This window comes from Bos indicus, chromosome 10 (assembly GCF_029378745.1).
Source record: "Bos indicus isolate NIAB-ARS_2022 breed Sahiwal x Tharparkar chromosome 10, NIAB-ARS_B.indTharparkar_mat_pri_1.0, whole genome shotgun sequence".
Lineage (NCBI taxonomy): Eukaryota > Metazoa > Chordata > Mammalia > Artiodactyla > Bovidae > Bos > Bos indicus.
The window spans coordinates 2,496,998-2,521,560 of record NC_091769.1 but is presented as its reverse complement, the minus strand read 5'-3'; the positions used below and the strand labels follow the sequence as shown (position 1 = coordinate 2,521,560).

Sequence of the window (24,563 nt, the reverse complement as noted above, 5' to 3'; positions counted from 1 at the left end):
TTGTGATAATGAAGGATAAAAGGAACTAAAGACGTAAACATGAGGTTCAAGAAACGGCAAGAGGAGGTGGCCATGGGAAGTCAAAGACAATTCTCTAAAGAAATGACACAAATTAAGATGTAAAGATTGTGCGTGCTAAGTAGCTTCAGTCGTGCCTGACTCTGCGACCCTATGTACTCTAGCCCTCCAGGCTCCTCTGTCCAAGGGATTCTCCAGGCAAAGATACTGGAGTGGGTTTCCATGCCCTCCTCCACAGGATCTTCCTGATCTAGGGATCAAACCTGCATCTCTTAAGTAGAGATGTATTAATTCCCATGTAAAGATTAGTTAATCAGAAAAGGAATAAAGGGGTAGATTCTATGGAGAGGGGATGGCACATGTGAAGGCCCTGAGATACAAAGAAACAAAATGTGCCTGAAAAATTGAAGCTACTAGTATGAGTAGAGAGAAGAGGAAAGGTATGCATTAAAAATTAAAACCAGAGACACAAGCAGGAGAGATGATTTAGGTTCTTGTTAAGAATTCTGCATCTTATCGTAAGAAGAACAGAAAATGACACATAGGCATGGAGAAGTGGGAAGTAATCCAGGTATATGGATGCCAATAATATGATCCACTGTCTCTTTAAGATTTGGAAGCTAGCATGTAGCTTGGCACACCAAAGAATCAAATTAATGAACTTCTGATAGTTTTCCCAACAAACTACATAGTGTTTGATTGTTCCATTAAGTCAGAAAACTTAAAGGAAAATAATTAATATAGACTAGTAAATCTCAGTGAACTCAGTTCCAAAACTAACAAGGTAAGCTCAGCAACTTGAACTGAGATTTTGATATTATCGTTTGGACCTTGAATGATTTGTTTTCTACTTCTCATTAAGAATTTAAAAGGTGAAATATGGATGTGGTTGACAGAATCCTAAAATGTTACAGTAAAAAATAGTATATTTACAAACTATACCATAACTGAAATGCACTCAGGCAGCTCTTTAAAATTTTGGAGGTTTCTGAATTAAATTTTCTTATAGGAAAAAATATTAGTTTTATATAATCACCCTCCATAATATATATTTTAGAATTTTATTTTATAAATTGATTTATTTTTAAGTCCAATCTGTCTAATTTGAAATGACCCCTTTCCTCCCTCACCCACAAAAATAGCATTTTAGAACGTAGTAAATTTCCACCTGTAATGGCATTCTCAAAAGTTCTGGAGTCTGAAATTCCAACATATTCTGGAATCGAAGTCTACTGAACAGTCGGAAACAAATTCCAGGTCTGCATCGCCCTGCCCTTAAAATTAAAACACAAAATTAAGGCTCAAACAAGGAATAAAAACCATAACAGGGAAACTGTAAAAGCAATGTGATTTAGGAGACAGAACAATAAACCAGTATCAGGTCATCTCAGTTTGAATCTGTACTCTGATACTGATCCCCTAACCTTTGAAAAGATACTTCATAGGTGTGAAATTCAATTATTTCATTTACAAATGAGATTTATGAATGATATCTACCTGACAAGTAACACTTCTAGAAAATGGTAAAAAATGTAATGCATATACATACATATATATATATACACACACAAATTAAAGTAAATAAAAAATAAAATATGAATAAATATATAGCAATTTAATCAGTTTTATGAAGCTGATACCAAGCACTGTGTTTAGGTCCACTGATTAGAGTTGTGGAAGTTATGCATTTATACAACTCTAAAGGAGTGTCATTTACCCCATCATCAGAGACTTGCATAATTTTCTGGAAAGTACCAGAAATATACCTTGAAGAAAAGCAGTGACTTTTAATTTCATTTAATGTCCTTGTATCAGCTAATAGCAAGGCTAATACCAAGTGACAGAGATACAGAAATATCCCTATTCCCACAAAGTTCACAATCCACAGAGACAAACGTAACTATAACACAGTGTGATACAAGTTAGAAAATCTGACATTGTTGGACCATTCCTTCCTTCACCATTTCCCTGACTACATACACATTAGTTTTCCCACCCGATCTAGCCTCCTCTAAGAAATTCCTATCCTTCCACAGTCCTTAAATGCTGATGTTCCTCTGAGGTCAGACCTCAGATCTCTGCTCTCCTTACTCTACTCTCTCTCCCAAGTGATATTAATAATCCTCGTAACTTCAAACTTCATCCATATAGGTCTCATTATCCTAATCTGGACCTGTATTTCAGAAGTCTCTTAGCTCCCCCTGGATTTTCCACAGTCAATTCAAACTCAACACAATCAAAAATTAACTGTCCTCATATCACCAGTTTTCACATTTCACCTAACAATAGCACCACCATCCACAAAATTTTCTTAGAAACCTGTAAGACATCCTTCATTCCACTTTATTCCCTACCCCTGAACATACAATCACCAGTATTACTCTCCTGAGTACCTCTTGAATTATTTACAGGCATACCTCAGAGGTATTTCAGGTTCAGTTCCAGACTATGGCAATAAAGCACACATAATAAACATAATAACAAACAACAATAAACAATATAGCACACACAATAAAGCAAGTCACAAGAATGTTTTGGTTTCCAAGTACACAGAAGAGTTGTTTTACACTATACTCTAGTACACTAAGCATGCAATACCATTACATCTAAATCAACAATGTGTATAATCTTAATTTTAAAAATACTTTATCACTAAAAAAATGCTAGCCATCATTTGGGCCTTCAAAGTCATAATCTATTTGCTGGTGGAGGGTCATGCCTCAATGTTGATGGCTGCTGATCAGCTGAAGGCTGGAAGTTATGGCAATTTGTTAAAATAAGACAACAATGAAGTTTGCCACATTTATGGATTCTTCCTTTCATAAATGATTTCTCTGAAGCATGCCATGATATTTGATAGCATTTTACCCACAAAACTTCTTTCAAAATTGGAGTCAATTTTCTCAAACTCTGTTGCTGCTTTATCAACTAAGTTTAGATAATATAATCTTTTGTTTTGTCCTCCTTCTCAATCAACAACCGCTGTTTTTTAATGTTCTCTGCCTTGAGAATGTATGTCTAAATACATATATAAACATATACAGATACTTTTTAGCACAAGAAAATACTAGATATATGCTTTATACCTTACTTTTTCAATTAATACAAGTTTCTGAAAACTTATCCACATAAGACACATATATCTACATATTTCCTTTTAACAGTTACTAAGTAAGACATTATGTGGCAATAATATAATTTGCTTAACCACTTCACTATTTATGGACATTACAGTGTTCCCAGATTTTTCACTACTAATAATATACTACTAAAAGCATTCTTAAACATATATCTTTGCACACATGTGCAAGTATACTCGGGATAAATTATGGGAAGTGGAATCCACTGCAAAAAGGGAGATCTGGATAAACAATTTCAAATCATCCTGTGAAGAAGTCACACCAATTTACACTTCCAATAACAAACTATGAAAGCCTATGATCTATGCTTTTTCCAACTTAAAAATTTTCATTGATACCAATCTGATAAGCAAAAACTAGTACCTCATTAATTTGCCTTTCTTCACATATATGCAAGATACATGAGGCATACATGAGGTTAATGTAGTGATCTTAATTTAACTGATTTATTCCGAGTTTTTTTGTACAGTATAGAAATTAGTCTTATCTTACATTGCTTTTATTTTCATTTTTTAAATTTTTTACATGTTCTGAGTGTAGGTTATACAAGGCAAAAATTTTTACTTTTAACATAACCTAAATTTGACTTTAAAATAAGTATTAAAATTGTCTGCTTTGAAAAAATAATATAAAAATTAAGACAAACATGAAGATTTCAACATTTTATAGAAAGTAGAATATACATTAAATATGTTCCCATTTTAATGGGAATTGAATGAATGTTCATTAAATATACATTACCTGCCTTTTCGTTGTATGGCGCTAGCTTTGGAAATCCATACCATTTTTAACATTGTAACAAAATTCAGTGCATCAAAGGATTTCTGTAATATTTAAATCACCTTCATGTTAATACATAAAAGGTATTTAAGAAGAAATAGGAAACATTATGAATATATTTTAACATGCCCAGTTTAATTCAGAGTTCTTTTTGACTAATTAGCACAGAGTACTGATTTTTTTTAAAAATCCAGATTTCTGGTTATAATCATTCTAAGGGAAAAAAAGGAAAACTAAACTCTGAAGAACTGTAAAACTTCCTCATGCTGTGCCTTGCTACGCTATCTGTTTTACTCTACTCACTTGGATAATGGCAGTCAGTTCTCATAAAGCATCAAGATTGTAGAGAACTGATCTATTCTCTTAAGGTCATTTTCTATCAGATTTACATCACTGTGGGGAATAGGAGTCATCAGGGAAAGACATTTTCTGACATAATTTTCAGGAAGCTGATCGGCGAGAACAGTAATAATCACTAAAGTAATCCTATTTCCAAATGAAGAATTTTCAACCCCATCCATTTTATCTCCTGCTGAACTACTAATGTATTAGCCTATCCAGAATGTTACAAAAGAGAAAGTAAAAAAGAACCACTACTAACCCCATATTTTCACTACTAAAGTGAAAATTTACTATAGAGAAATATTTTTAAATAATACATTGTTAACTAGAATATATATACTCTAGTGACTTTATACCTTCCTTTTCATAAAATAACTACATAGATAAATATAAATGGGTTCTCCTAATAGTTTATTATGACATTTTTAGAAAAGATGCTGCTTATTTTGTTTTTAATAAAATATTACATTTGCCAATTTTGTGTATAAAATAACTTTTGACACTACCATCAGTTTTCTTAATAACACACAAAGGTAACTTGTTTTCACATTAAAAATGATAATTTATACCCACTAGAGCAGACATGATGTATTTTCCCAACATGGATAGCATTTATTTCCTTGAAAAACCAAAAATTTTCAATTCTTTCATGAAAGGACTGACCAAAATTAGGAATACTGAGAATTGGTGGGCACTGCAATACTACAAGGAAATAAACACTGACTTTTATTTATATCAGGTGTTGGCAGAAATTCTTTAGCCTTTGCAGAGGGACTCTGTTGCAACTACTCAAATCTGCCATCGCAGTGTGAAAGCAGTCAGACAATGGGTAAAAGTGGACAAGAACAAGGCATTATTCCAATAAAATTTATTTTTACAAACGCAGTTGATGGGCCCAATTCTTATGGTAGCCATCATTTGCTGAAGCCTGGTTTTATATTTGTTTTCTTGAACTAAAGAAGGCTTTTTTGAACTAAACATTTTTTGAATACCCATTAATACTACATGCAGAGCACTGGAAATGTAACAATGAACAAGAAGGACACAGTCCATGCCCATAAGTAGAAAGAAAACATACAAAGTACGTAATCAAATTTCCACATTGACAAAACTTTCAGTTACTAGCCAAATGATTCATTTTCTTCCTAATATTTAGTGTGTGTGTGTGTTAATCACTCAGTCATGTCCAACTCTTTGCAACCCCGTGGACTCCTCTGTCCATAGGATTCTCAAGGCAAGAATACAGGAGTGGGTTGTCATTTCCTTCTCCAGGGGATTTTCCCAACCCAGGGATCAAACCTGGTTCTCCTGCATTGCAGGAGGATTCTTTACCATCTGAGCCACAGGGAAGCTGCAGAAGCTAAACTGTTAGAACAACAAGACAAACCCTACAAACTGAATTAAGGTAGAATATTCACTTCAGTGAAACCAACATTTACTATGTCAAATTCATCATAGAACCAGAAGTTTCCTCATTAAGATGAATTCTGCTCATAAAAATATTTATTGTTATGGAACTTAACCTTCTTCATTTAAGCAAAAATGCAATTTTTTCATACGTACCTCTTTCACCTTACCAGAATCAATAACAAAGACAACATCATTGACTGTGATGCTGGTTTCGGCAATATTGGTAGAAAGGATCTGCAATAGAATATTATATCATAGTTAATATGAATGCAAAACCAATGACTAAAAAAATGGAAAAATGAAGATTTTATGAAGCTTACTATTTTTCGAACACCTGCAGGTGGGTTTTTTAATACCTTCTTTTGATCAGATGTTTGCATGTTTGAATGAAGCATAAAGACTTGGTATCTGTTGACAATTAAGAGAAAATATACTGTGGTACCTAACTGTTATTAAAAGTAATAAATGCAAAGTGTTAGCGTTTACCTATGTGCATTTTCAGCAAACCGCTTGTCATCAAACAGGATGCGATCCCTCAGACCAACAATTTCATCATATCCAGGTAGAAAAATCAATATTGCACCTTGAAGAAGAATGATTTTTTTAACATTTAATCTCTTTTAAAACAAGAATCAATCAAAACTAAACATAATGAACTATATATGTGTTTTCAAGTACTGATAAGCTCTAATACTTATGACATTTAAAGAGACTGTGCATTATTATCAATGGAATTATATAAAAATTTATATACACAAAATATTAATTTCTAAATCAAAGAATATATTTTTGTTCCAGTTCTTTTAGACAATACTCATTTACCAGCTTCACAACTATGGCAGATATTGTATAGAAGATGCATAATCAAATCCAAGTCTACTTTTTCATCATCAAAACTATGGTGATAAGCTTTCAGAAGCTCTCTGTCTTCTGCACTGAGATCACTTCCACTTGTTTGAACCAAAGAGCTTTCATCCAGATTTCCAAATTCCAAAGAAGCACTAGAAGAAAAAAAAAAAAAATAGATCAAGTCGAATTCCATTAAAGAGAGTAACCCTTGCCAATTATTCCCATTATGTCCACCTTCACATTTTCAATATACTCTAAAAGGTCAAGTGACAATTAATTCTCCAGCTATAATGTAATTCATATTTTGGTTTCAAGTATATTATTCAAAGTAAAACTTGGCAACAGGTGCTTTTTAAAAAGCTCAACTTGAAGACATTTCTTCAAAGCAAATATAGCAACAGCCAACTAGCACATGACATCATTAGTCATCAGAAAAATGAAATTCAAAACCACAATGAGATACCACTTCATACCCACTAGAATTACTATTATCAAACAACAAATAATAATAAGTGTGAGAGAGGATGTGAAGAAACTGGAACCGGAGTGGAAATGTAAAATGATGTAACCACTCTGGACAACAATGTGGCCGTTTCTCAAAATGTTAAACACAGTGTTACCATGTGCCCCAGCAGTTAGACTCCTAAGAATATAGATAAGAAGAAATTAAAATATCTGTCCACATAAAAATCTGTACATAAATATTTATACCAGTAATTATTCATAACATCCCAAAAGTGGAAACAACTGAACTGTTCATCATTTAATGAATGAATAAACAAACTAGTCTGCCCAGAAAATAGAATATTACTCAGTCATTAAAAGGATGTTACAACATGGATGACCTTTGAAAACATTATGCTAAGTGAAAGAAGCCAATTATAGAAGACCACAGATTATATGATTCCATTTATATGAACTGTCCAGAATATTAATCTATAGAAAATGGAAGTAGATTAGTGGTTGCCTAGGGCTGGGAAAGTTGAGGAAAATAAGAGACTTCTAATGAGCATAGGTTTCTTTTTGGGGTGATGCAAATGTTATCAAAACTGACTGTGGTAATGATTGCATAACTCTTTGAACATACTAAAAACCACTGGAATATACACTAAAGTAGGTGAATTATATGATATGTGAATTGAATATAAATAAAACTTAAAAAACACAAACTTTTGGTGATCACTTATATTTTAATAGGTTGTTTCTAACTACTCATTATTATAAACAATATTCTGAAAAATAGTTCTCATTAAAAATAAAAGAACTGTACAGGTACCAAGTTAACATGACTGTTAATTTGGTTCTCCTATACTAAAAGTAGGCTTCCCTAATAGCTCAGTTGGTAAAGAATCTGCCTGCACTGCAGGAGACCCTGGTTCAATTACTGGGTCGGGAAGATCTGCTAGATAAGGGATAGGCTACCCACATCAGTATTCTGGCCTTGAGAATTCCATGGACTGTAAAGGCCATGGGGTTGCAAAGAGTTGTACATGACTGATCGACTTTCACTTCACCTCAAACTAAAAGTAGGTTGATTGTGCTATTTCCCAGAAGCCAGCATCAGCAGAAATTACTGCAATAATCCACTTGTTTCTTCATGCTGTATGTAAAAATATAGACTATTGCCATCACTAGAAATTATCAATATGATTTCTAGAAAGTTCAGTTCAGCTCAATGCCTCTTAAAGAGTTTAGGAGAAAAATAAGACTGCATTCAGTAGGAAAAATATGAACCTTTTTCAACTTTATAACTGTAGTATTTAAAATTTTTAAGTCCAACTTACACCATTTCAAGTTTATTGTTTTACTTTTGTGTTGTTTAAAGCTATAAACTTTATCAATCCAGGAAACCTAATGAATTTAATTTAAATATTTTAAATTTATAATTGACAATATCATGATCTATGGAACAAAAAGAAAGCTGACTTAGCCGGGATAAATAAAATATTATCCAGATAACTGCTTTATGTGGTAATCTGTAGTATCCAGTAAGCTAGACCTAACACCATAAGAATGGAACTTTCAAAGTATTAGCACTAAAAGGACTGCAAGTTCTGGGTGCAATTAATGAAATGACAACAAAACCCACCACCCCAGAATTAGCATTTGGATCTGCCAAGAATTTTGAGACACTACTTTATCATTTAATGAAATTAAAATGATAAAACTAATTTCATACGTCAAATGTTTACTTCATCTAATAAATATTCAAGACTAAATCTATAGATGTTCACTTCAGTCGCTCAGTCGTGTCCAGCTTTTTGCGACCCCATGAATCACAGTACACCAGGCCTCCCTGTCCATAACCAACTCTTGGAGTTCACCCAAACCTATGTCCATTGAGTCGGTGATGCCATCCAACCATCTCATCCTCTGTCGTCGCCTTCTCCACCTGCCCTCAATTACTCCCAGCATCAGGGTCTTTTCCAATGAGTCAGCTCTTCGCATCAGGTGGCCAAAGTATTAGAGTTTCAGCTTCATCATCAGTCCTTCCAATGAACACTCAGGACTGATCTCCTTTAGGATGGACTGGTTGGGTCTCCTTGCAGTCCAAGGGGCTCTCAAGAGTCTTCTCCAACACCACACTTCAAAAGCATCAATTCTTCGGCACTCAGCTTTCTTTATAGTTCAACTTTCATATCCATACACAACTACTGGAAAAACCATAGCCTTGACTAGACGGACCTTTGTTGGAAAAGTAATGTCTCTGCTTTTTAATATGCTGTCTAGGTTGGTCATAACTTTTCTTCCAAGGACTAAACGTCTTTTAATTTCATGGCTGCAATCACCATCCGCAGTGATTTTGGTGCCCAGAAAAATAAAGTCAGCCACTGTTTCCACTGTTTCCCCATCTATTTCCCATGAAGTGATGGGATGGGATGCCATGATCTTAGTTTTCTGAATGTTGAGCTGTAAGCCAACTTTTCTTTTTCACTCTTCTCTTTCACTTTCATCAAGAAGCTCTTTAGTTCTTCTTCACTTTCTGCCATAAGCGTGGTGTCATCTGCATATCTGAGGTTATTGATATTTCTCCCGGCAATCCTGATTCCAGCTTGTGCTTCCTCCAGCCCAGCGTTTCTCATGATGTACTCTGCATATAAGTTAAATAAACAGGTTGACAATATACAGCCTTGACATACTCCTTTTCCTATTTGGAACCAGTCTGTTGTTCCATGTCCAGTTCTAACTATTGCTTCCTGACCTGCATACAGGTTTCTCAAGAGGCAGGTCAGGTTGTCTGGTATTCCTAACAAATATTCAAGACTAAATCTATAGATGTAATATAATACAAAAACCCAAGTCAAATAAATATTTTGTATTCCTGAATAATAGACATTTTAATATATTTTAACTTCATGATCTGGCATTCTCATCTCTTTAAGAATTTTCCACAGGTTGTGGTGATCCACACAGTTAAAGGCTTTGGCACAGTCAATAAAGCAGAAATAGATGTTTTTCTGGAACTCTCTTGTTTTTCTGATGATCCAACAGATGCTGGCAATTTGATCTCTGGTTCCTCTGCCTCTTCTAAAACGAGCTTGAACATTTGAAAGTTCATGGTTCACATACTGTTGAAGCCTGGCTTGGAGAATTTTGAGCATTACTTCACTAGCGTGTGAGATGAGTGCAATTGTGCGGTAGTTTGAGCATTCTTTGGCATTGCCTTTCTTTGGGATTGGAATGAAAACTGACCTTTTCCAGTCCTGTGGCCACTGCTGAGTTTTCCAAATGTGCTGGCATACTGAGTGCAGCACTTTCACAGCATCACCTTTCAGGATTTGAAATAGCTCAACTGGAATTCCATCACCTCCCCTAGCTTTGTTCATAGGGATGTTTCCTAAGGCCCACTTGACTTCACATTCCAGGATATCTGGCTCTAGGTGAGTGATCACACCATCGTGGTTATCTGGGTCATGAACATCTTTTTTGTACAGTTCTTCTGTGTATTCTTGCCACCTCTTCTTAGTATCTTCTGCTTCTGTTAGGTCCATACCATTTCTGTCTTTTTCAAGCCCATCTTTGCATGAAATGTTCTCTTGGTATCTCTATTATTTTTAAGAGATTTCTAGTCTTTCCCATTCTATTGTTTTCCTCTATTTGTTTGCATTGATCACAGAGGAAGGCTTTCTTATCTGTCCTTGCTATTCTTTGGAACTCTGCATTCAGATGCTTTTATCTTTCCCTTTCTCCTTTGCTTTAGCTTCTCTTCTTTTCTCAGCTATTTGTAAGGCCTCCTCAGACAACCATTTTGCCTTTTTGCATTTCTTTTCCTTGGGGATGGTCTTGATTACTGCCTCCTGTACAATGTCACAAATCTCTGTCTATAGTTTTTCAGGTACTCTATCATCTAATCCCCTGAATCTATTTGCCACTTCCACTGTATAATCATAAGGTATTTGATTTAGGTCATACCTGAATGGTCTAGTGGTTTTCCCTACTTTCTTCAATTTAAGTCTGAATTTGGTGCTAAGGAATTCGTGATCTGAGCCACTGAAAGCTCCCAGTCTTGTTTTTGCTGACTGTATAGAGATTCTCCATCTTTCGCTGCAAAGAATATAATCAATCTGATTTTGGTATTGACCATCTGGTGATGTCCTTGTGTAGAAGGGTCTCTTGTGTTGTTGGACAAGTGTATTTGCTATTACCAATGCATTCTCTTGGCAAAATTCTGTTAGCTCTTGCCTTGCTTCATTTTGTACTCCAAGGCCAAATATGGCTATTACTCTAGGTATCTCTTGACTTCCTACTTTTGCATTCCAGTCCCCTATAATGAAAAGGACATCTTTTTTGGGTGTTAGTTCTAGAAGGTCTTATAGGTCTTCATAGAACCATTCAACTTCAGTTTCTTCAGCATTACTGGTTGGGGCATAAACTTGGATTACACTGATATTGAATGGCTTGCCTTGGAAATCTTATTAGCAACCTATAAAGTAACTGAAAACTATTAGAAAAAGTTCTTAGAAGTACAAAAAAATATATATAGCTGGATAGGAGACTATAAATAGCTTTTATAGGTCACATTCTACGATTTATATGGCTAACCTTTTTCAAAAGGAGTTAGAATTAAAAATAGCAAAAAGTTTTACCTGTAAGATTCTAGAAGATCCACAATTTCAGTCTGGCCAAAATGTTTAGCCCAATCTAAAGCCATCCTGGCAAAATTCAAAGGTATCAAATTAAAGAAGAAATAATGTTCTCAAAATTAGGAAACTAATTACTCAAAGTTATTCATTCATTAATTAAAGTAGAGATGTATGAGCAATTTTACACAACAGCTTTCTTTTTTTTTTAAGTTTTTTTTTTTTTTTTTTTTTTTTTAGCAACTTTATTTATTTACTGGCTGTGTTGCATGGTCTGTGGGATCTTAGTTGCCAATCAGGTATTAAACCCATGTCCCCTACAGTGGAAGCTCAGAGTCTTAACCACTAGACCAGCAGGGAAGTCCCCTCACAATAGCTTTTAATATAAAGGCAAATATAAAAATTCAAAAAAGATATATGTAGCTATACGAAGGCATACAAAGAACAGATGCAATTAAAAATTACCAGCCATTTGATGCTTTACTATGAACATTGGCTCCCATACTAATTAACTGTTCTACTTGACTTGAGAAGCCTCGTCCTGCAGCAACCATCAGAGCTGTTGCACTGGTTTCACTATGTCTATAATCAACTAAAAGAAAGAAAAGATATGTAAATGTTAAATTTTCAAATTATTTAAATACATTTTAATTTCTTTGACTGTTAGGGGAATTAACCTAGGACATGGTCATTTACCTAAATACATAACAGCACTGTATAACCCTTAACTCAGATCATCTAAGATCTGATACTGATGTGTCATTAGTATAAGCAGGATAAAATGGGTACCACAAGTTGGAAGGCAGGAGAAGGAAAGATAGTGTTAATCAAAGCAGAAAGGAAAACTACTAACTTTGTTGAACTCTTAAGTAACCTTCTTAAATCTAGATTCTGCCTTAATCAAATGGCAAGATATAATTAAAAAGTTAATTGTCATCAGAATCTAGTAGTGAAAGTTAAAAGGGCAAATGAAAAATTTTAAATGATTTTTTGACATCCTTTTATTTTGCATTTATTCCTCCATCAATCCAGGGTCGTCTTATAAGATGCTTAAAGAGAGTAACACTGGCAGAAAGTTTACTTCCCATAAAACCCCTCCATGAGAAAAAAAAATAAACTTTTATTGAATTTAAATTCCATCTTAAAATATATTTCAAGCAATGCAAAGAATTATAATTACTTAGAACTGATGTTCATAAAGTACAAAATTGGTAATTTCAGAAAGAAATCACTACTGAGAAAAACCCTCTATTAGTAAAACAGGTTAACAACCCTCTAAAACATGGTATCAAATATTAATATAAACCAATGGTTCTTAAGGTAGACAGGGGGACTTATAAGACCTCAGGGGGACCTCAGGCTTTTTATCTCTGAAAGCACAGATAGCTATGCCTTACTTCTAGATTCAGATTCAGTAGTCTTGGGTGAGAAAGCACATGCATTATTAAAAAGATCTGCAAAGATTATGATTTGTGTTCACTATATGAGGATTGGCCACCTCATGCGAAGAGTTGACTCATTGGAAAAGACTCTGATGCTGGGAGGGATTGGGGGCAGGAGGAGAAGGGGACGACAGAGGATGAGATGGCTGGATGGCATCACTAACTCGATGGACATGAGTCTCAGGGAACTCTGGGAGATGGTGATGGACAGGGAGGCCTGGCGTGCTGCGATTCATGGGGTCACAAAGAGTCAGACACGACTGAGCGACTGATCTGATCTGATCTGATCTGAGAATTACTACTTCAATGGAATATTCAATTAGGGGTACAGATAAGCATGGGAGTTAGAAAATGACCAAAAATTCACTAATACTCTTTCCTTCAAGGGGTGGAGCCTAATTCCCCTCTCCTTGAGTGTGAGCTGGACTGTGACTCATTCTAGCAAATAGAATAAAGTGGAAAAAATGCTGTGCAACTTTGGAGACTAGGACATGAAAGGTACCTACAGTTTCTTGCTTGCTTTTCCTTTTTCCCTTTTGAATCACACACTCTGAGAGAAGCCAGCTGTCACATTCTGAGAAGAACAAGGCAATCCTATGGATGGTCCAGATGGCAAGGAACAGAGGCCTTCTGCCAACAGCAGAGACAAACTGAGTTCTCTGACCAACAGCCACAAGAGTGAGCCATCTTAGAAGCAGATTCTCAGTCTCAGTAAACTTTCAGATGACTGCAACCCCTGCCAACAGCTTAACTATCAGTCTACGAGTGACTAGGAGGCAGAACCACTCAGTTAAGCCACTCTCAGATTCTTGATTCTCAATAACTATGTAAAATAATAAACGTCTTAGGTTGCTAAGTTTGGGAATCATTTCTTATGCAGCAACAGATGACTAGCATCCAGCATTCCACAGAATGCCTATTGCTACTAAACCAGCTAATTAATTACTACCTGGCTACACAAGATCACACAGGAAAATTGATACAGTTAAAAAGAAATCTATGAGCAAATGAAGCAACTGACAAACAACTAATCTCAAAAATATACAAGCAACTCCTACAGCTCAACTCCAGAAAAATAAATGACCCAATCAAAAAATGGGCCAAAGAACTAAATAGACATTTCTCCAAAGAAGACATACAGATGGCTAACAAACACATGAAAAGATGCTCAACATCACTCATTATCAGAGAAATGCAAATCAAGACCACTATGAGGTACCATTTCACACCAGTCAGAATGGCTGCGATCCAAAAGTCTACAAATAATAAATGTTGGAGAGGGTGTGGAGAAAAGGGAACCCTCTTACACTGCTGGTGGGAATGCAAACTAGTACAGCCACTATGGAGAACAGTGTGGAGATTCCTTAAAAAACTGGAAATAGAACTGCCTTATGATCCAGCAATCCCACTGCTGGGCATACACACTGAGGAAACCAGAAGGGAAAGAGACACGTGTACCCCAATGTTCATCGCAGCACTGTTTATAATAGCCAGGACATGGAAGCAACCTAGATGTCCATCAGCAGATGAATGGATAAGAAAGCTGTGGTACATATACACAATGGAGTATTACGCAGCCATTAAAAAGAATTCATTTGAATCAGTTCTAATGAGGTGGATGAAACTGGAGCCTATTATACAGAGTGAAGTAAGCCAGAAAGAAAAACACCAATACAGTATACTAACGCATATATATGGAATTTAGAAAGATGATAACAATAACCCTGTGTACGAGACAGCAAAAGAGACACTGATGTATGGAACAGTCTTATGGACTCTGTGGGAGAGGGAGAGGGTGGGAAGATTTGGGAGAATGGCATTGAAACATGTAAAATATCATGTATGAAACGAGATGCCAGTCCAGGTTCAATGCACGATACTGGATGCTTGGGGCTAGTGCACTGGGACGACCCAGAGGGATGGTATGGGGAGGGAGGAGGGAGGAGGGTTCAGGATGGGGAGCACATGTATACCTGTAATGGATTCATTTTGATATTTGGCAAAACTAATACAATTATGTAAAGTTTAAAAAAAAAAAAAAAAGAAAGAAAGAAATCTATGAAGCCAAAGGTTTCCTGGATCACATGAAGCATTTTGAACTTCTGGTGCCTTAAAATTAAGCATTGAGATTTTAGAAGAGAAATAAAAATATGGAAAGTAAATTACTGTTCATAGAGATATGCTAACATTTTAGTTCACTACACGTGGCTTAAGACATTAGAATACTGGGCTCTGGAGAATGTCCAATAAAACGATAAAGGAGAGATGACCATTATCAAAGTAATAGTCTAGTAGTCACAAAAGAAATATCTAAAAAGAGGGTCAAAGACAATACAAAAATATTTTTAAATGTTTCATAAATGTTTTAAAGCAATGTGTCTCAAAATTCAAATTTCCTAACTTATGGCTAGAAACCTAAATGAAGTAGGTATTGGACCATATTAGATCATTTCAAGCATAAAAAAAAACAACAAAAGCAAAGGCCCAAAGACAGGAATGAGACAGCATATATGAAGAGCAAGAAGATAAGAGTGGCTAAATTACCGTGAACAAGGAACAAGGCAAACAGTAGAAAATGAGATTTAAAAAGAATATCAGAGACTAAATCAGGGGAAAAGACTTTGACTTTTATTCAAAGTGTAACTGAAAGCTATCGGAGAGTTGAGAGAAGAGAAGTGGCATGATCCAATTTCCTTTTCGAAAGGATCAATCCGATTGTTCTCTGGAGAACAGACTATAAGTAACATAAGAACAGAAGCTGTTAACGGGTCAGTGTAACAGCTGAAAATGTTACACTGACCAGGAAAAAATGTTGGCTTGGGCTAGGATGGCAGCAGTATAGGCAGTAAAATATGGTGAGATTCAGGATTTATTTATAAGGTAAAACTAACAAGATTTGCTAATGGATTACACGTGAGGTATGAGAGCAAAGTCAAGGATGATTTTATATTTTGTTACCTTAGCAACTAGGTGAATGGTAGTACCCTAAGGTTAGATTGTGTGTGCCTGGGATGGCCAGGCACTTGCATTTTTAATGGGGTCTAAAACTGATAATGATCACTAGAGGAACATTCACGAAATAGCAGGCTGAGAGAGAGGTTAGGAGATAGAAAATCAAGTTGTTTGGCGTAAATCTATTTTTATTCCCCTAACAGACTTCCAACTGGAGATGTCAAGTAGTGAGGTATATTGAAGTGAGCGGGGAGGTCAGGATTGGAGACGACATAAAGTTAGGAGTCATTTTAAATAAATATTTAAAGCTATGACTAGATGAGATTCAACTCAGGAGTAAGAGTAAAGAGAAGTAGTTTAAGGATTGAGGGCTGGGACATTCCATATTTGGAGGTCAAGAAAAAGAAAAAAATGCTGCCAAGGAAACCAAGACCTACCAGTCAGAGAGATGAGAAAAAGATAAATCAAGTATGGAATATCAGAAGTAAACTGAAGAACATGTTTCAAGAAGGGAGTGGTCAACTATAATAATGCTGAGAAGTTCAAGTGAGGGGATAAACTATTTGACACCTAAGTCCTGAAGGTACTGACCTTCCATTACCATCATTCTACCTTTTGCCTAAAAGCCTTTAGGGTTCTAAAACTCACCTCTGATTACTAATATCCATTATAATCAACTGATGAAATCAGAATAAATCATTAATGAAAATATGTCACATGATATAATGCAGGTACATGTGATTCAGAACTTGAGCCTAAATAACTAAAGGTATACTAAAATTTTTCACTTATTGAATGAATAATCTAGAGCAAAAGATATTAACATTTTTCCCTGTTTTGAAATCATAAATCTCTTTGAAAATCCAAGATATTTGGATTTTCAAGGAGGAAGAGGGGTGATTTGGGGGTAAGTATATTTATATCACAAATCTTATACACATTAAAAACACTTTTGCATATAATTATCATATATTCACAGACCCCATGAAACTGTTCTGGAGACATTAGGTTAAGAATCCTTGATTTAATACAATATTATTCTATTGTACAATATCTATTCTACTATGCTAATAAGAAAAATCCTCACTTGTACATTGGAAATAAGTACTCCAAAAGAACAAATTATTGATAGTGAACAAAAAGTGAATCTTGAATTTTATGAATTAAACTATATCTCTATCATAATAAATAACTGCAAGAGTAATTTAAAAAACTGAAATAATTTACACTTACCACTAACATTTTCAGTTAAAATAAGGTGAAAGACCTGAGCAAAGGCATCAACATCTTTATGCAGCCATATGTCAGAAAGACAAGCATCCATTTCCTTTATTAACCATGGTTCAAGGCAATTCACATCTTTTTCTGTCTTCAAAAAGAAGCAAAGATTATAAATTACTTAACCTTTGCTGGCAAAGAATACAAGATGGCCATAATGACAATAAGAACTATTAGTCATACAGTGTTATATCAAAGGATTTGACATAAAAGTTTGTCATTTCATCATAAACATTATCATTTCCAATATTGTATCTTGTTTTCATATTCATCTTTTATCTGAGAATAAGCTTGTGAACAAAGCAGTATGATCTAGTCACAATATTAACTGTGCTTCTGACACAATGTTGCTAAATATACCTGCAGATCAGTGGTCTTTTCTCCCAACTGTACCACAGAGGAAATGTCACCTGGAGCTTGTCAACACTGAAGCCAAGTCCCACCCCAGAGCAAGAACATCAGAATCTCTGATGGAGGCCAGATTCCACAGGACTTTAAATGTTCCTCGGGAGATGCTAATATGTAGCCAGGCTTAAGAATCACTAATATACAGGATCAAAATGCTATATTCACTGAACCAAATGGATGTTCCCAACATTAAATAACAATTTTTAAATATTCTTTAAAAGTATACATTCTTTACAAGAAGAGTTCATTTGGATGCATCAGAACTTTAAACAATGGGAGAAAACTGCCAAGCATATTTGCATTCTCATGCTCAATACAGTTTAATTCCTTTTCTAAAAAGTACACAGTCCCAGCCATTGCTCTAATCACCAATGCCTTTTTAAGAACTCTGAGTGAAAGTTGCTCAGTTGTGTCCGACTCTTGCAACCTGTGAGGCTCCTCTGTCCATGAGGATTCTCCAGGCAAGAACACTAGAGTGAGTTGTCATGCCCTTCTCCAGAGGATCTTCCCAACCCAGGGATCAAACCCAGGTCTCCCACACTGCCTGCAGATTCTTTACCATCTGAGCCACCAGGGAAGTACTTAAGAATCCTAAACCAAAATAAAAGACCAGAAGGAACCTAGGAAATTCATTAGTTTGTTTTCAAATAGACTTCATGGAACCCAAAGTAGCACACACCCCACCTAGGGAATAGAGGTGGAGAGTGAGGGGTGAGCAGGCAGGATGTCTACAAAAAAGATTTTGTAGAAAGATTTTGTGGCAAAATAAAAGGGAGAAAAGAAACTGAGGTCTATGATGGGTAACTGACTTTACAGTCACATAGCTTTCTAGTGGAAACCCTGGTCTTGATTATACTTGCCTTAATACCAACAGTATTTTCTCAGTTTTTTTTTCCTAACTTAGCTAATCTTACTTTGCTTTGATCATAGGTCCTTAAATTTTGACATGATAAAATATCAAGCAATGATAATGTATTTTCTTGATAAACTATTTTCTTGAAACAATTTACAGAAAATATTGAAATAATTTTAACTCAGAATGAAACAATAAAATATGTCACATTATTCGAAAAAAAGAATTTATAGAAAGTTATTCTGAAAAATGTGTTGTAGTCTAAGATAAAGTAAGGGAAGTATGCTTTAATAATGCAATAAAAATTATAATCTCATAAAATATTGTTTAAAGTATACAATTTTCACTCAAACTATCAGTGTAAAACCACTGAGGTCTTACCAGCTGACTGAAGACAGCGTCACCACCATCATCCAATAAATCATACTCTTCAGTCACATTTGGGATAGCTCTCTGTCTCTGAGATTCAGGCTTGAAACTATTCTCTTGAGCTGAGTACCATTCTGTAAGTGTGGTTTGTTGTTTTTCCTCTAAATTAATTACCAAAGAAAATAAGTAGATACATTCTTTGCATTATGAAATACATTTCTTTAAAAAAATTAAGTGAATTTGAAAATACCTAAAAGTTGGCCTTATTTTAAAGTTACTTTTTTAAAAAATTAATTAATTAGAAACATTCAATAAAACATGTTCAGTTCAGTTCAGTTCAATCACTCGGTCATGTCTGACTCTTTGCAACCCCATGAATCACAGCACGCCAGGCCTCCCTGTCCATCATCAACTCCCGGAGTTCACCCAAACTCATGTGCACTGAGTTGGTGATGCCATCCAGCCATCTCATTCTCTGTCATCCCCTTCTCCTTCTGCCCCCAATCCCTCCCAGCATCAGGGTCTTTTCCAATGAGTCAACTCTTCACATGAGGTGGCCAAAGTGTTGGGAGTTTCAGCCTCAGCATCAGTCCTTCCAATGAATACCCAGGACTGGTCTCCTTTAGGATGGACTAGTTGGATCTCCTTGCAGTCCAAGGGACTCTCAAGAGTCTTCTCCAATACCACAGTTAAAAAGTATCAATTCTTCAGCGCTCAGCTTTCTTCACAGTCCAACCCTCACATCCGTACATGACCACTGGAAAAACCATAGCCTTGACAAGATGGAACTTTGTTGGCAAAGTAATGTCTCTGCTTTTGAATATGCTATCTAGGTTGGTCATAACTTTCCTTCCAAGGAGTAAGCGTCTTTTAATTTCATGGCTGCAATCACTATCTGCAGTGATTTTGGAGCCCCAAAAAATAAAGTCTGACACTGTTTCCACTGTTTCCCCATCTAGTTCCCGTCTGTTGTTCCAGGTCCAGTTGTAACCATTACTTCCTGACCTGCATATAGGTTTCTCAAGAGACAGGTCGGGTGGTCTGGTATTTCCATCTCTTTCAGAATTTTCCACAGTTTATTGTGATCCACACAGTCAAAGGCTTTGGCATAGTCAATAAAGCAGAAATAGATGTTTTTTCTGGAACTCTCTTGCTTTTTTGATGATCCAGCAGATGCTGGCAATTTGATCTCTGGTTCCTCTGCCTTTTCGAAAACCAGCTTGAACATCTGGAAGTTCATGGTTCACATACTGCTGAAGCCTGGCTTGGAGAATTTTGAGCATTACTTTACTAGCATGTGAGATGAGTGCAACTGTGCAATAGTTTGAGCATTCTTTGGCCATTGCCTCCAAAGAATAAAACATATTATGTTGAACCAAAAGGAGACATGAAACTGCTTTTAAAAACTTCATCTGTTCATCTACTGGTAAGAAGTTTACTTCTATATAAGTACAAAATTTAATGAACAGTATTTTATCCATGTAACAAATATTGTTTGAACCAATGACTAATATCCATATAGCACTTTGAAGGAAATCATTTACCGAGTTTCTACCACCAAGCTAGTTGTTTGAGATACAAGTTATAATCAGAGCCAGAAATTTTATAATGTACATATTAGTGATTCAACATTGCAGTGTGAAACAGACATTGCTAATTGCTTTTTTCAAGCAAAGAATACAAAGAATTTAAGATTATTTGTCCAAACAACTAAACAAAGGAATCAAAACTTGAAGTCAAGTCTTCCATCATGAATAATGTAGTTAAAAGTAACCAGAAGGAACTTAACCTTAATTCAAAAGTGGACATATAGCATAAATCATAAGAGATGTATTAATAGGCAGGTCATGCTACATTCAAAATTCAGACGCAATTGATAACAATATCAAGATTTTAAGAACTCGACAGTTATGAGAAAGATGAGCCTTTCATCACTCACATACAACTCCCTTCTTTCCTCACCTGCCTCTCACTCCCACTCTGTAACACATGCTGGGGGACAGCCAGCACATCATCTTGTCCTTTCTTAAAACAGTGGCTGAATCTCTGGATGCAGACATTCAGCTCTGGCATTCCCTTTCAATTCTTCTCCATAGATTATAACTTTTGGACTTAAACCACAATATAAAAGATCCATTTGGGACAGTAGTCTAATATAATCTACAACCATACACAGAAAGAAATACTTTCAAGTATCCTAGTATCTGCACAGTATAAGACTGGAGTACTCTAAAAAGTCAGTATCAATAGTAATTTTCTTTTATATTTGTTTGATAAAGAGCTTACCTCGTTGTTTTTCCTTTTTGTATTTTAACATTTCTTTGTTTGTATATCCAGTAGTTCTTAAAATGTCTTCCAAAAACATTTCTTTTACTTCAAATGGTCTTCCCTGTACTAAATAATAGGAGTATTTTAATCAGTCAACTTGCATCTTAGAGGTAACTTGCATAAAAACATGAGATTTTCAAATTAATAAATCTAAATGTTAATCTAAAGGCAATTCCATAGATCAAGTAATCCTCATATTGCCCTTTAAATATAACTTTGATAGACAACTGTTTATTTGCATGTTTTTTCCAATGTTTGCTATTCACTTGTGTGTTTGGCATTATACTAGGTACTAGGAATATAAATGGCAAGTAGAAACAGAGTTCCTCCTGTTCTCCTGAAGCTTAAAGATTGCAGTCCAGCAGGAGAGTCAGACCTTAATCCAGTAATTCAGAACAACCATGTAAAAATAAAGTTGTGAAAAGTCCTACGAGAAAGAAGTACAAGATACCATGACAGTACATAATAGAACTTGAATGAGACAAGAAAAACATCTTCACTGAGAAAAATGAGAACCAAGAGAAGGAGGTAAACAAAATAATTAAGCTACACAGAGAAGAAAGAATGTAATATGAAGAAGGAAAAAAACACAAAACAGTATGCACAAAGGCCCTATGGTGTGAAAGAATATGATGTTCTCAAGGAACTAAAAAGCCAAGCTATTTGGAACATGATGTGAGGAGTGGTATGGAGAGGGGGCTATCGTTCAAGATGAGGCCAAAGAAACAGGTCTTATTAAGGGTTTAGGTCTTTATTCTGGGGTAAAGGTCTTTCAAAGTTTTAAGCTCATGAGAGTTTTTAAATCATAAAAATTTCATTTCAGAAAACAACACTCTGGCTGAAACCTGGGGAATGGATTTAAAAGAGAGCAGAGTAAATGGAACAGACCAGTAGGGGCAATAACAATTGTTCAGGCTGAAGAGAACAATAACCTGAATAAGACTGGTGACAGTAAAAACGGAAGGAGACAGACAAACTCTAGATAGACAGGAAGTAAATCCACAGAACTCAGCATTAGATTAAATATGGAGGAATGATAAGGAAGTGTCAACCACAGCTCTTAAAAGTCTAGCTTAAAAAACTGGATAGAGGAAGATGTCATTCTCTGAGGTTGACAAGGAAAGCTAAAGAAAAACAAGTTGGCTTATAGGAGATGGGGTTTGGTTTTATACATGTCAAATGTTAGTTGCCAAAATGAGCTTCCATTAGCAGATGCATAAATTTTATGTGCCTTCAGTTCAGTTGCTCAGTCGTGTGTGACTCTTGGCGATGCCATGGACTGCAGCATGCCAGACTTCCCTGTCCATCACCAACTCCCAGAGCCTGCTCAAACTCATGTCCATCGAATCAGTGATGCCATCCAACCATCTCATCCTCTGTTGTCCCCTTCTCCTCCTGCCTCTAATCTTTCTCAGCATCAGGGTCTTTTCCAAAGAGTCAGTTCTTCATATCAGGTGGCAAAAGTATTGGAGTTGCAGCTTCAGCATCAGTCCTTCCAATGAACATTCAGGACTGATTTCCTTTAGGATGGACTGGTTGGATCTCCTTGCAGTCCAAGGGACTCTCAAGAGTCTTCTCCAACTCCACAGTTCAAAAGCATCAATTCTTCAGTGCTCAGCTTTCTTTATGGTCCAACTCTCACATCCGTACATGATACTAGAAAAACCATAGCCTTGACTAGACGGACCTTTGTTGGCAAAGTAATGACTCTGCTTTTTAATATGCTGCCTAGGTTGGCCTTATGAACAAAAAGTCCTACAGGTTGTGACTTAGGTGATTTGGTCAATGGTATGATTAACTAAAACAGGCAACACAAAAGAAGCAGATTTTTTATTTATTTTTCATGTTGATGTATGGCAAAACCAATAAAATACTGTAAAGTAATTAGCCTCTAATTAAAATAAATTTAAAATAAAATATATATATTCTTCTTTTATTCTTATTTTTTAAATTTATTTATTTTAGTTGGAGGTTAATTACTTTACAATACTGTAGTGGTTTTTGCCATACATTGATATGAATCAGCCATGCATGTACATGTGTCCCCCATCCTGAAGCCCCTCCCACCTCCCTCCCCATACCATCCCTCAGGGTCATCCCAGTGCACCAGCCCTGAGCACCCTGTCTCATGCATCGAACCTGGACTGGCGATCTGTTTCATATATGATAATAGACATGTTTCAATGCTATTCTCTCAGATCATCCCACCCTTGCCTTCTCCCAGAGTCCAAAAGACTGTTCTATCCATCTGTGTCTCTTTTGCTGTCTCATTTATAGGGTTATCGTTACCATCTTTCTAAATTTCATATATATGTATTAGTATACTGTATTGGTGTTTTTCTTTCTGGCTTACTTCACTCTAAATAATAGGCTCCAGTTTCATCCACCTCATTAGAACTGATTCAAATGTATTCTTTTTAATGGCTGAGTAATATTCCATTGTGTATATGTACCACAGCTTTCTTATCCATTCATCTGCTGATGGACATCTAGGTTGCTTCCATGTCCTGGCTATTGTAAACAGTGCTGCGATGAACATTGGGCTGTATGTGTCTCTTTCAATTCTGGTTTCCTCAGTGTGTATGCCCAGCAGTGGGATTGCTGGGTCGTATGGCACTTCTATTTCCAGTTTTTTAAGGACCCTCCACACTACTCTCCATAGTGGCTGTACTAGTTTTCATTCCCACCAACAGTGTAAGAGGGTTCCCTTTTCTCCAAACCCTCTCCAGCATTTACTGTTTGTTGATTTCTGGATAGCAGCCATTCTGACCGGCGTGAGATGGTACCTCATTGTGGTTTTGATTTGCATTCTTTGCATTCCTCTGATAATGAGTGATGTTGAGCATCTTTTCATGTGTTTGTTAGCCATCTGTATGTCTTCTTTGGAGAACTGTCTGTTTTTGATTGGGTCATTTATTTTTCTGGAATTAAGCTGAAGGAGTTGCTTGTATATTTTTTAGAAAGGATTAGTATTCAGTTAGGGCATATTAGATGTGAACTGCTTATAAACTTCCTAAGTCCAAAGCTCTGGAGAAGAGGTTGAATTAGGAAATAAAGATTCAGGAGTCATCCATATAAGAAAGTAGAAGTCAAGGGCAAGAATGAGATCTTCCAGGGAAACAAACTATGCACTTCCAGTATCAAGTACAGAACAGCATAGAGCAGGAAAGAGAAAAAGCAAAGAAGTCAAAAAAAGAAGGGAAAGGAGGGGAAGGGGAGGGAAAAGAAGAGAGGAAGAGAAAAAAAGAATGGATCATGGGAATAATCCTCAAAAAAAACAATATTTAAGCACCATGCAAAAGAAGCCCACAGA

General features: G+C 35.8%; 1 protein-coding gene across 3 annotated transcripts in view; it reads right to left on the bottom strand.

The window, feature by feature from the left end:
• The window catches only part of YTHDC2 (YTH N6-methyladenosine RNA binding protein C2), a 118,919-nt gene that overhangs the window by 30,736 nt on the left and 63,620 nt on the right, over nucleotides 1-24,563 (bottom strand). For all 3 annotated transcript variants that reach the window (XM_070796820.1, XM_019968019.2, XM_019968020.2), the window contains 11 exons: nucleotides 21,209-21,316; nucleotides 18,935-19,083; nucleotides 17,248-17,383; nucleotides 12,086-12,212; nucleotides 11,627-11,692; nucleotides 6,513-6,691; nucleotides 6,177-6,273; nucleotides 6,011-6,098; nucleotides 5,844-5,924; nucleotides 3,900-3,982; nucleotides 1,187-1,292 (listed from right to left, as the gene is read on the bottom strand). In XM_070796820.1, coding sequence (XP_070652921.1) covers nucleotides 1,187-1,292; nucleotides 3,900-3,982; nucleotides 5,844-5,924; nucleotides 6,011-6,098; nucleotides 6,177-6,273; nucleotides 6,513-6,691; nucleotides 11,627-11,692; nucleotides 12,086-12,212; nucleotides 17,248-17,383; nucleotides 18,935-19,083; nucleotides 21,209-21,316 — 1,220 coding nt within the window. The remainder of the gene's footprint in view (nucleotides 1-1,186; nucleotides 1,293-3,899; nucleotides 3,983-5,843; nucleotides 5,925-6,010; nucleotides 6,099-6,176; nucleotides 6,274-6,512; nucleotides 6,692-11,626; nucleotides 11,693-12,085; nucleotides 12,213-17,247; nucleotides 17,384-18,934; nucleotides 19,084-21,208; nucleotides 21,317-24,563) is intronic.